Source organism: Salvia splendens, chromosome 1, assembly GCF_004379255.2.
Source record: "Salvia splendens isolate huo1 chromosome 1, SspV2, whole genome shotgun sequence".
NCBI lineage: Eukaryota > Viridiplantae > Streptophyta > Magnoliopsida > Lamiales > Lamiaceae > Salvia > Salvia splendens.
This window is the reverse complement of record NC_056032.1, coordinates 28,838,639-28,851,084: the sequence shown is the minus strand read 5'-3', so window position 1 is coordinate 28,851,084 and position 12,446 is coordinate 28,838,639. Positions and strand designations below refer to the sequence as shown.

The 12,446-nt window shown below is 35.7% G+C and overlaps 1 protein-coding gene across 1 annotated transcript; it reads left to right on the top strand.

Moving 5' to 3' along the window:
- The first annotated feature begins 6,934 nt into the window (after positions 1-6,934).
- LOC121765136 lies at positions 6,935-7,875 on the top strand. Its single transcript, XM_042161203.1, has 2 exons — positions 6,935-7,274; positions 7,481-7,875. The coding sequence occupies exons 1-2, from the start codon at positions 6,935-6,937 to the stop codon at positions 7,873-7,875; spliced, it is 735 nt and encodes a 244-aa protein (XP_042017137.1).
- The last annotated feature ends 4,571 nt before the right edge of the window (positions 7,876-12,446 follow it).

Genomic DNA, 12,446 nt, shown 5'->3' with positions numbered 1-12,446 from the left:
TTGGAAACTGCTAATTTTACGGGATTTCGAACGCAACAATTCTCCTTCTTCCATCAGTCATTAATCCCACAACCCTTACATCTACTCCCACTCTCTCCACTACGAAAACCCTATATTTCAACATCCCCAGCGCCGCTTTTGGAGAATTTTGATTTTCTCGACCAAATTTTCCGAGGGAATTAGCTTTCAACGCTGAAATCGACTCGGAAACCCCGACTAATTTCCAATAGGTATGTTTCAAGAGTGATTTACGTGTCTTTTTTTTGTGATTTTGCAGACCAAAGCGGTGGTTTCGTGATTTCGCAGACCCGTTTTTGGGTTCGGTTATATAATGATGAATTCCAGTACCATGATACGTGTTTGTTGGTTTTGCCAGATCGAAAATGCCGAAGAGGGGTCGTCCGCTATCGCAAGTAACAGAGGCTGCAGGTATAATTTTACATCGTCCTGCTTCAAATCAATATTTGTTTTTTCATATTGTGAGTGATGGTTTTAGCAATTCTGTTAAATCCCCAGTATACATGTTGTGTGGTGTGATGACTAAATACTTCACACGGTTCATAATTTCAGATATGTTCAATGATTTGTGGAACTATAAGCATGGGTTTTTGGAGTTATTATGTGCATTATTTGTGGTATATTAGTTACAAATTGAAAAATACTTTTTTTATATGGAGTTTAATTCATATGAACTAAGCATTATGTAACATATGTTATGCATTATGTTTATCAAAACGTGCATTACAGATTAATTGTCGAACTGAAATTGTGTGTTTTGTATTACAATTTGTTGGTAACACAAGTACATTTGCATTTTGGATGAAATGCGTGATAAGGTCATTTGAATTTCCGAACATAATGTATGAATTGTGTTTCATAAAATATGCAGTACAGAGGTTCTGTGAAAAAATGTGTAGTCCGATGAAATAATAACGCATTATCAGGAGTATGTAATGAATTATCAGTAATATTTTGTCAATTGTAGTATTTTATGCATTTTAAGTAATGTATTATCTAATGCATTATCATTATTATTGATTGCATTGTCAGTGGTATCTACTGGCATTACCAGTAATATTGAGTGCATTATCAGTGATTATTAGTGCATTATCAGGGATGTTTAATGCATTATGCGAATGTGTTACGCAATCATTCATGTGATCTGATTAAGTACGCCGGTTGCTTTAATATGAACACATTATGACGAACACATCATTACACATATCGTACTCTACTGTATGGAAAAGGTTTGAATTTGATTCTTTGTTTGTGCAATTTCAGAAAAATGAGTAAGATCGGAACTCGATGATGCAGTCGATGATTTGATTCCGGTAAAGGGAAGCAAAAGTCTTGAAATGTTTCGAATCAAATTTGCAAGGGTGCTACTGACTTCTCCCTACAATGTCCGCGGTGCCGCAAACCAAAAAAAGACAACCAAGTTCTGGAGAGATAAACCTAAAAATTTCAATTTCGAAAAGTGGGTAGAAAATTATGGGTTGTAGGGCGTGATTATTTCTAGTATTTGTTGGAAGAATTTGCACTTTATTTCCTTTTTGCAAGCTTGAATACACTGAACAATGTTTTTTAAAATATCATTTTTTGATTTCTATCATGTGAAACTCTGGCGACCATTAATGGATGTATTATGTTATTTGCTTGTTTGTGTTATGTTTTTTTGGTCTGTTTAGGTGGACGATGTACTCTCATAATGACCAACATATACCAAATAATGCACCAAACCTTATGCGTAATGCAAAGGCATAACCAAATAATGCTTGTGTATATTGTACACCTAATATACTGAGCCGTATATAGTACGCCTCAATTTTGTGTGCATCATATCTGCATATAATGTAAGTATTCGTAATACGTAATGCATTATTAAACGTTGTTTGTGAATTTTAACCAAATAATGCACCAATGCGTAGGAATAATGCAATGGCACCTCCACATAATGCATTTGTATATTTTACATTACATTTATTAAGCAACATATAAGGTACGCCTCAGTTTTATGTGCGTCATATCTACATATAATGTAAGTATTCGTACTACGTAATGCATTGTTAAACGTTGTTTGTGAATTTTAACCAAATAATGCACCACCCCTAATGTGTAATGCAATGGTAACCTCCCTATATGTATACAATGTTTTGAACCATTCGACGTCCTCTAGCTGATGATGTACGATCAATCTATTCCACTCCTCCTCGAATTCGTCCGGCTCTAATAGGTCCGACCAAACACAAGCGTTAAACTCCTTTTTGAAATTGTCGTCCCGCAATAATCTGTTTGGTACCTTGACTGCCAATTTATGCATAATATGCCAAATACACCAACGGTGACGTGTGCCGACTAGGACCTCTTCAATCGCTGATCGCATACCCAAATCTTGATCGGTCACAATCATCCTGGGTGCTACACCCATACAATCTACAAAATGTCTGAACAGCCAAGCAAAAGCCCCTGTTTTCTCGCTGCAAACCAGCCCCGCTGCAAATGTCACAGGACTACCATGATTATCCTTTCCAGTGAAAGGAGTGAAGATCATACAGTACCTGCATACATGACAATTACCTGCAGTCAGAATCTAAAATATATCATAATGCAACATATTGTAATTCGTAATGCACTTACATCAATTAATAATGCATACTATATATATTTCTTCAGTAGCGTAAACATATCATAATGCAACTTGCGGCAATGCGTAAAGCAGTAACATCCGGTAATAATGCACATAAAATCATACCTGTTTTAATTCGTACAACATACACATTCCAAATAATATATTATGCATTATACAAACAATATAGTGCATTACGGTTAATCAGTTGATGCATTATTGTTAAAAACTTTATCCATTAAACTATGTACGTTATAGACCTACGTAATTTATTACTGGGTCAGACACAAAGCTTTGTTAAATGTTATTATTAATGTTTACATACTATACCCTAGCCCCTAGGATTATTAAACCCTTACGGGGAAAAAAGCAACGTGCGCCACACATCGCAAACCAGAAAAAAACCGTTTTACCCCGAAAACATAGCAGTTCAAAGAATTATGCATTACATATGATCATAAGTTCATTATGCTTCATCTAGATGTGCATTATATGTCTCGTTTCAACCTAATACCTTCGACATGCCGAGAGCGAATCCATGAAGGAAGGTTTCAGAGCAAGCGCTCATGTTATACCATGGCAACACAATACACTTAATTATTGCTGGTTAAAAATCAGATAATCAAACTGCTACAAATTGAGACAGAAACATCCGCAATAAAAACAGAATCGTGAAGCTTCGAGATTTACCTTCTTCCATTGATTAGAAACGAAAGCTGTAGATCCAACGCCAATTAGACAACCTTACACTCCCGAGGATTAATTGAGCAAAGATTTGAGAATTGTGATAATTGAAACCTTGGAAAAAAATAGAGATTCGAAATCATATACACCGCAGCATTACCTTCCTTCATCGACGTGTTTTTTGGAAAAAAACTGCCGTATATTCCCATGAGAGAATCATGGGATTTCCATAACTATCAAATAATCATGTACCAAATCTACCCTTAATCGTTTATTAAGGTATTATAATTTAATGGAATCAGTGATTAATTTCAGCCATCCGATTTATAAAATTAAAGGTTGAGATTAAGAAGGAAAAAGAAGAATATATGAGAAAAGGATATGAATACATCCCTATATATATATATATATATAGATAGGGTTGTGATCATATGATAACCCATATTTATGGTGATAACCTAATAACCAATCATTCTATGGACAAAATATATCATTTTATAAAATAGAATATCATTTTATGGATTAAAAGTATAGAATGATAAAATAGAATATCATTCTACAGCATGCATAGAATGATACTTTAATCCATAAAATGATATTCTATTTTATAAAATGATATATTTCGTCCATAGAATGATAGGTTATTAGGTTATCACCATAAATATGGGTTATCATATGATCACAACCCTATATATATACATACATATATATACATTACACGGTCCATGATCAATTGAGATTTTTTAGTCTAATTGAGAAATGAGATGCAACATCAGCCACTCATTTTTATTAAATGAGTGGTCCAGATTTTGCCACACAAAATATTTTTAGATTAATTTATTATGAAAGGGTATAATGGTCATTTCATGGTTTAGTTTAGGGTTCTTCAGCCTTCAATCGCGATTTTGGTGAGATTGGCGATTTCTGTGATATCTCTGATTCAATTGATTCCAACGCTTTCTGATTCAATTGATTCGAAAATTAGAACACAGACGATTTCAACGATTTCAACGATCTCTGATTCGACGATTCCTCAGTATATCAATTTTTGAAAAAAATGACAAATTCGACGGAGTTTGGTTGAATCTGAAGTTTTTAGGTTGATTTTATCGACTTTGATTTTGTTTTTATGTTTTATTTGTTGATGCCCAGTCGAATTTGTTTCTAATCAGTTTTTTTTGTTTTTCATCTTTAGCTTCGAGTTCAATTCGTAGTCATTACCTAAGGTGTTATCTGATGGATTCTTCATCTTATTCCGAGTCGACGTCGACGAATGGTGAAGGTAATTTGGATTGGTTTTCCTTAACATGACTTTTTTGTACTTTGTTGGAGAATTATACTCCGTTGACATAAATGCACAGCTGTTGATATTTGAATTGATGTTCTGTTGACATAAATGCAAATCTGTTGACATGATGTATGTTACATGTTAAATATTCTATATAGTTATACTCTTTGTTGACATACAAAATAGTTGTATGCAAAATGCACTCTCCCCTGGCTGAAGAGCCCCTGCTGTGGTGTTTGTTGTTGGAGGAAGGTGTTATGGGTATGGTTGACAGTCCATGATAGGATGTCTAAGATGTTGGTGTTGGTGTGTTGGTGCTGCGTATTTTGAGATTTTGATTCAGGTGTGGGTCAGTTAAGATATGCTAGTTGACATTGTGTTCTGGTTTGAATTGATGTTCTGTTGACATAAATGCAAATATGTTGACACAATGTATGTTACTTGTTAAATATTCTATGTAGCTATACTCTTTGTTGACATTTTGTTGACATACAAAATAGTTGTATGCAAAATGCACCCTCCCCTGGCTGAAGAACCCCTGCTGTGGTGTTTGTTGGTGGAGGAAGGGGTTATGGGTAGGGTTGAGAGTCCATGATAGGATGTCTGATATGTTGGTGCTGCTTATTTTGAGATTTTGATTCTGGATTCTGGTGTGGGTCAGTTAAGATATGCTAGTTGACATTATCTGTTTTAGGTTGTTGACATATTTTCCCATTATGTTGTAGGATCTGCTATTCCAATTTGCAACGCTGAGTTGAGGCTTTATGAAGGTAAAAAATTTTCTTCACTTGAGGAGGGAATTTCCTTTTATGAAAAGTATGCTCAAGAGGCTTGTTTTAATTGTCGAAGATTTGGAAATAGATCTAGTGGTGGTGTTATTACTTTTCAGTAAGTTGTTTGCAACAGACAAGGTTTTCATACAGTTGATCCGTTGGATGTCGATGTAAGTATATCTGAGGATGTGAACGTGTCAGATGATGATGAAGTAACTTCAAAGAAGAAACACAGACGTGGCACAAAAAGGTGTGGATGTGGAGCAAGGATCAGTTTCAAGTTTATTTTCTGATTGTGGTGTTAAATATTATCTTGTGCATCAATTCATTGAGGAACACAATCATGCTATGGTTGACAAAGATCATAAGCGATTTATGAAAGGAAATTGCAGTATGAATGATGTTCATCACAAGTTTGTTGAAGATTGCATTAAAGCTAACATCGGTCCTACTTCAACTTACAACTTATTAAAGGAGTTTTTGGGTGGTTATGATGTTGTTGGGTGTACGTTGAATGATGTTAGGAATTGTTCTCGTGATATTAAAGAGAAACTGAAAGAAGTGGATGTTAAAATGATCCTAAATCAGATGCAAGAGAAGAAGAGAATTTGTGAAGGCTTTTTTTACAAATATCAATTATCACCTGGTGATAATAAGTTAGTAAGCTTATTTTGGTCTGATGATGAGTCTCAGAAACATTACCATATGTTTGGAGATGTTGTAGCATTTGATACAACATATTCGAAAAACAGGTAGTTTATTTATTATACTTGGTAATTGACATACATAGTAGTTAGTTGACTTAGTAGTAGACATAGTAGTTAACATAGGATATATCTGTAGTTGACATTGGTTATTATTAAAAATGTGTTGATCTATTTGTTCAATAGGTATCGTATGTTGTTTGGTCCATTTACCGGGAAAGACAATCACGGGTGTCCTATTGCATTTGGAGCTGGTTTCGTATACAGTGAGAATTGTGATGCATTCTCATGGCTTTTCACTGTGTTTGTTGAATGCATGGGTGTTGCTCCAAGGATCATAATCACAGACTAAGATTGGGGAATGAGACTTGCAATTGAGAAAGTATTATCTGGTACAAGGCATCGTTTGTGCATGTGGCATATTATGAGCAAGTTGTTTGAGAAAATACCTAAATCTTTTTCTGATAGAGAAAAGGTTAGTAAGGAGTTTAAGGCTTGTGTTTGGTAAGAATTGTTAGATCCAGATGAGTTTGACATATTATAGACTGATATTGTTGAAAAATATGGTGTGGAAGATCATAAATGGTTTAAGGAGATGTCTGCTATTAGACATTTGTGGATCCCAATCTACTTTAGAGATGTTCCTATGGGTTCTTTAATGAGAACAACATCTTTTTTCAGAATCTGAAAACAGTTTTTTTAAGAGGTACTCGAAACCGTTGTTTAATTTTGCTGACTTCACTCTTCAGTATAATAATGACATTGATGCTCAAAGGAATCAAACTGAAAGGCTTGACTATTATGATTCTATAATCTCTCCAAAATATGCCGCTGATTTAGCATTTGAGAAGCAATTGGCATGGATAGGATGTTTAGAGTGGTACAAGAATTGATTTCTGAGGCTGATAAGAGTTGTTGGATGATTAGCATGTCCACTTTGGAGAACATCGAGGTCTTTAAAGTTTCTGATGCTAGAAAGAAGACCTTCACAGTTACACATGAGATAGAGACTGAGTCATTTGATTGTGAGTGTAAACTATTTGAAAGGTGTGGTTATCTATGCAACCACCTTTTCTTCGTCTTCAGAAACAAAGATGTCAACAATATTCCAGAGAAGTACGTTGGTAACCAGCGGCTGAAAAGTGAATTATTGAAGGCAGTTCATGGTCTCACGAGTGATGAAAGTGCGTCTGACAAAGGTATGTGAACTGTTTCCTATAGATATTTTAGTTTATTTGTCATATGTTGCTCAAACAGGACGACGACATTCTCTGTATCTACCAAAAACACTCAGGTTTAGTATATTTCAATTTTGTGTTGACATAAACTATATAAGCTGTTGACATGTTACATATTTAGTGTTCATATAATTTATATAGGATATTGACATGTTATATGTTTGCAGGTTCTAACGAAGATGACAAGCTACATATTGGTAACAGGTGTCATGGACGTTACTTTGGTCTATATCAACGCGCTTTTAAGAATAAAAATCATCTGATTGCATTGGATAATTTGCTTGTGGGTATTGGTCCTCAAATTTTTACTGATGACACTACTGGATCTTCATCAGTTGATAAAAATGATTCCATCAAGAACATATATGGTATTGCTGTACCTGAAGAAATAACAGCACATGCTCCAGATGTGGTTAGTACAAAGGGAGGTGCAAGTGACAAGAAAAGCAGGATTAAGTCGAGCATAGATAAAACAATTGAAAAAGCAAGTAAACTTCATAGGCGTTGTGGAAAGTGTCATAAAGTGATTGATCATAATGCCAAGAGTTACGGCAGAAAGTAGACATAATTGTTCTTTTTTAACAAACATAGTTGTTTTTTAGTTTTAACATATGCTACAAGTTATTGACATTTTCTTATTAGTTGTTGATATTTGATTTTGCACTCTGACTTTTGGCACTGGAATCTCCTAGAATGGAACAACATTCTGTTGTCAGTGCAATAAAATTCATGTTAGTTACAATTAAAATTATGGCAAATATATATACTAGCCATGTCAACAACTAATATAATTATGTCAACTATGGTGCATCTCGTGTCAGCAGCACATACAAGTCATGTCAACTACGGTACATATCGTGTCAACTACATGTACAAGCCATGTCAACTATGTTACATACTATGTCAACTACACATAGAACGATATCAACTACAATTATAAGTCATGTCAACAGCAATCATAAGAAAAAATAGTAGTTGACATTTAATAAGAAAAAATAGCTGTTGATATTTAATTCTAGTTGTTGACATTTGATAAGAAAAAATAGCTGTTGACATTTAATTCTAGTTGTTGACATTTGATAAGAAAAAATAGTTGTTGACATTTAATTCTAGTTGTTGACATTTGATATATTACTATAGACTGCATGGTTTAAAAATCAGTTTGAGATAATTGTTTTACATATCCATCTAAAAAACATGATAAGATCAAATATCCAAACCACTTTTTGTTCAAAATCAGAATAAACCGTTGGTTATACCGAGGTACTCCTTTTTCGCTTGGTTATACCGAGGTACTCCTTTTTCGCTTTGATATTTTTCTGTTTTCTGGTTTAAAATGAAACACAATAAATCTATATCAATAATAAGTTCGGGCATTAAGTATACTCTGTTACTAAATCCAAAATGAAACACAAAAAATCTTTATCAATAACTCTTTCTGGTTCAATCTACAGCCATCCTAACAACCATTCAAACAAATCCTTAACTGGTTATTATAGCTATGTCTATAGCTATGTCTGTTAGGATTTTGTATACTAGAAATCACCTTTCGAGTGATTGGATACTGTAAAACTCTAATTGTTATTTTCCAATAAATGCAACAGATTATTTTTTGTCATAATGCTGTTATGTTTCACATTTAATGGTTTTTATTGCATATTTAAATGTATAAGCAAACGTAACAAAGTCTAAGTCTTTGTTTTAGTAGACCGGTTGTGGGCGTCATCCAATTTAAGGTAACACGGTCAATTCTAAACAAAGAAAAATAAGAATTTCACAATCTAGATAGGCTTAAACTACTTATCGTGAAAGGTTGCAATGTCAGTCCGATTATTTCTAAGTCTTATTGAAATAAGATGACGTTGGTGTGGTATAGCACTGAATGGATCTAACAACAAGACGAGTCTTTATGCTATCTACTGAAAGACGAGGTCTTGATAATTAATTTCATAATCAATGTACGTTAGCATTGAGCATACGATATTGAGTATCTACTACTTTGACTTACCAAAGGTGCGGGTTTTTCGTCACCCAACGATCCATGTATATTGGGTAGTGGCGATCATTATCTAGCGGTGCTAGGATTGCTATTACGTTGAATCGTGCGCGAGGGGAGTCTCGTTTGATAACATCCACAAGAGGAGCTCGAAACAAGGTTTTATTATTAGGAACCTAGCCAGTTGGAGTTTAATTGCTCCATGAATAATAAATAAGAGTTTATTGCTAAGTCCACTCTTGGAGATTAAAATATGTTAATTAATTAAGTCCATAGCATACAATAATTAATTAATGGATGTTTCTATCTTAAGCGCGGGAAATAAATTAAATGCAATTAAAGGAAACCCGGAATACTTGTAATTTCAGATTTGGAAGACAGTGCAATATTACTTCTGTAGTGGCTGCTTGTAATATTCCAATATAAGCTTATATTAAATTGTGGGTTCAATTTAATTGGTAAAAAGCTAATTGGGTGAGGCCTGTTCCAAATTCTTCCTTAGATCCCTGACTGGGCCCAATATGTGACTTAATATAAATAGGAGAATAAAAGAGACAGAAAATACACATTATTACTCTATCAAATTTTCGTCCCCCTCTAAGAAAGAGAGAGCTCGAAATTTTGCCTCCTCCGTGAGCTGAGTTCTGTCTTCGTTATTCAAGTCCTAGTACGTTGGTGAGATTTACCCACACAAATATCAGCGTATAGTCTGGGACACCAGTCAGAAGATCCAAGGTCGAGTATTGAAGATTTTCACGTGGAGACGGAGCAAGCCATCATCGATTCTTGATTGAATCAACGAGGTAAATTGGCTAATTCCGTAGTAAGCATGTTTTAGGGATTTTATATGCTAAAGCATGTTTTAATTCAAGTTATGAGCATGATACATGTGATAATTACGCGAATAGAATTTGTCCAAATAATCTGCTAAATAGATCAAATTTATGTGATCATTAAATGTTGCACGCTTCCGCTGCCAACCCCTTCAATGTCAATAGGTATTGTATGAAATGATCATTAACTATGTCAATAACTATTATAGCTATGTCAATAGCTATGTCAATAGCCATGTCAAACAAATCATATACTCTGTTCAAACAAGCATATACTCTGTTTTATAGCTATGCCAATAGCTATTGTATGAAATGAAACACAATAAATCTATATCAATAACTCTTTGATAAGGCCCATTTCATGCATCGGTTTAGGGGTAAAATGTACGCTACTTGATCGGTTTTATCGCGCAAAGCAAGTGTTAAATGTGCAGAAATGCCGCTTGACCAAGGCAACAAGGCCAAACTGATCAAGCAAGTACAATAGGCGGAAAAGGCCAGAAAGCGGGAGAGTTGATCAAGGGGGGTAATCAAGGAGTCAAGGAGGGGACCACTGACTTCCAGAAGAAGGACATGTGAGGCAATGAGCTGGATGGTGCGTATCATTCTGTTATCAAGGAAAATGTTCTGGAAGGGGACACGTGCTGATATATGAGACTCAAGGACGAAGCTGAGTCATGAATCTGTTACTGAAAAGTATCGTCATTCTAGAAGGAAAGCACGTAGCAACCAATGAGTCGCTCACTCTCAGCGTGAGTGAATATTCCTTGCCAAGATCGTTATCCAGCTGGAGGTCGTTGCCGAGCTTATAAATAGAGTTGATAAGGCTAATTTTATGCATCGGTTTAGGGGTAAAAAGTACGCTACTTGATCGGTTTATCGCGCAAAGCAAGTGTTAAATGTGCAGGAATGCTGCTTGACCAAGGCAACAAAGCCAAACTGATCAAGCAAGTACAATAGGCGAAAAGAGGCCAGAAATCGGGGGAGTTGATCAAGGGGAGTAACCAAGAAGGCATGGAGGGGACCACAGGCTTCCAGAAGAAGGACAAATGAGGCTATGAGCTGGATGGTGTGCAGCATTCTGTTATCAAGGACAACGTTCTAGAAGGGGACACGTGCTGATATATGAGACGCAAGGACGGAGTTGAGTCACAAATCTATTACAAAAAAGCGTCGTCATTCTAGAAGGAAAGAACGTAGCAATCAATGAGTCGCTCACTCTCAGCATGAGCGAATATTCCCTGCCAAGATCGTTATCCAGCTGGAAGTCGTGCCGAGCCTATAAATAGAGGATGCGCCATCACACAAACAGATCCGATCCTTTACTTTCCGTCTTTAGTTTAGTTTAGTTTAGCTCTCTAGTCTAGTTCAGTTCTCTAGATAGCTTAGATAAAGTAACGCTTAGTTAGAAAGGGTGATCGAAGGAGCGCTGCAGAATACTTGATATCTGTCGGCGTATTCTTAAGTTTCCCGCCGAGGATCTCCCCAGTTTTACTTGATTTCGTATCTCCGAAGTGTGTAGCTTAGTTTAAATTTCACGTTGTACTGTTCTGAGTTTTACTTTTAATCAAAGCTGTTTTCATTTTCATCATGGTGCTTACTGTTTCACGTAGTTAATATTCATTCCAGTCTGAAATTCACTTGACCCAGTAGTTAAAATTTCCTTGATCAAGTTAGTGACTTAAATTCTGTCTAGAGTAAAAATCAGTAGTTAAAAACTCCCAAGTAAAAGCGTGGCAGCAGCCAACCTCCTGTTCACTACTCACACACTTGATACACTAGCTTCTCTGTGGGATGGACCCCGAACTTGCCGCTTTACTGGTAAAGTAGTGCAAAATTGAGAGTTTATAAATTACATTGGTGGCGTGTGAAGTGCAGGAAATAATGTATAGGAGCGAGTGTGTTTTCAGTAAAAATGCGATGTGCTACGCTGGGTCGAGATACCAAGACCTATGAATCCACTAGATCACTTGGTCTAGGAACTCAAGGGAACACGGAATACTCTGTTGTTGTACACACTAACCTCCCCTTCAAAGATCCCTCAACCCGAATACTATGGATTAGTATAGAGAAGCAGGGGTCGATCCCACGAAGATGGATACGTAAGAAAGCATTTAGAGACTCTTGACAAAGGCGGCTGCTGCCACGCAAACAAGGTTGAGATATAACTACTACTAGACCTAGGCAGAAAATGTAAACACTAGACCTAGAAAGCTGTAAACATGCTGAGACCAAACATCATCAAGACTTCGATATATTAAATTCACTTCCTAGACCGTGTAAATGACTACCTAATTTAGCTAG

What these genes read in the sequence shown, in the direction of transcription:
- LOC121765136 (XM_042161203.1), top strand. Translation starts at nt 6,935, where the DNA reads ATGGATAGGATGTTTAGAGTGGTACAAGAATTGATTTCTGAGGCTGAT. An exon ending in TGAAAGTGCGTCTGACAAAG is followed by an intron (nt 7,275 to 7,480) that starts GTATGTGAACTG and finishes ATATGTTTGCAG; the next exon opens with GTTCTAACGAAGATGACAAG.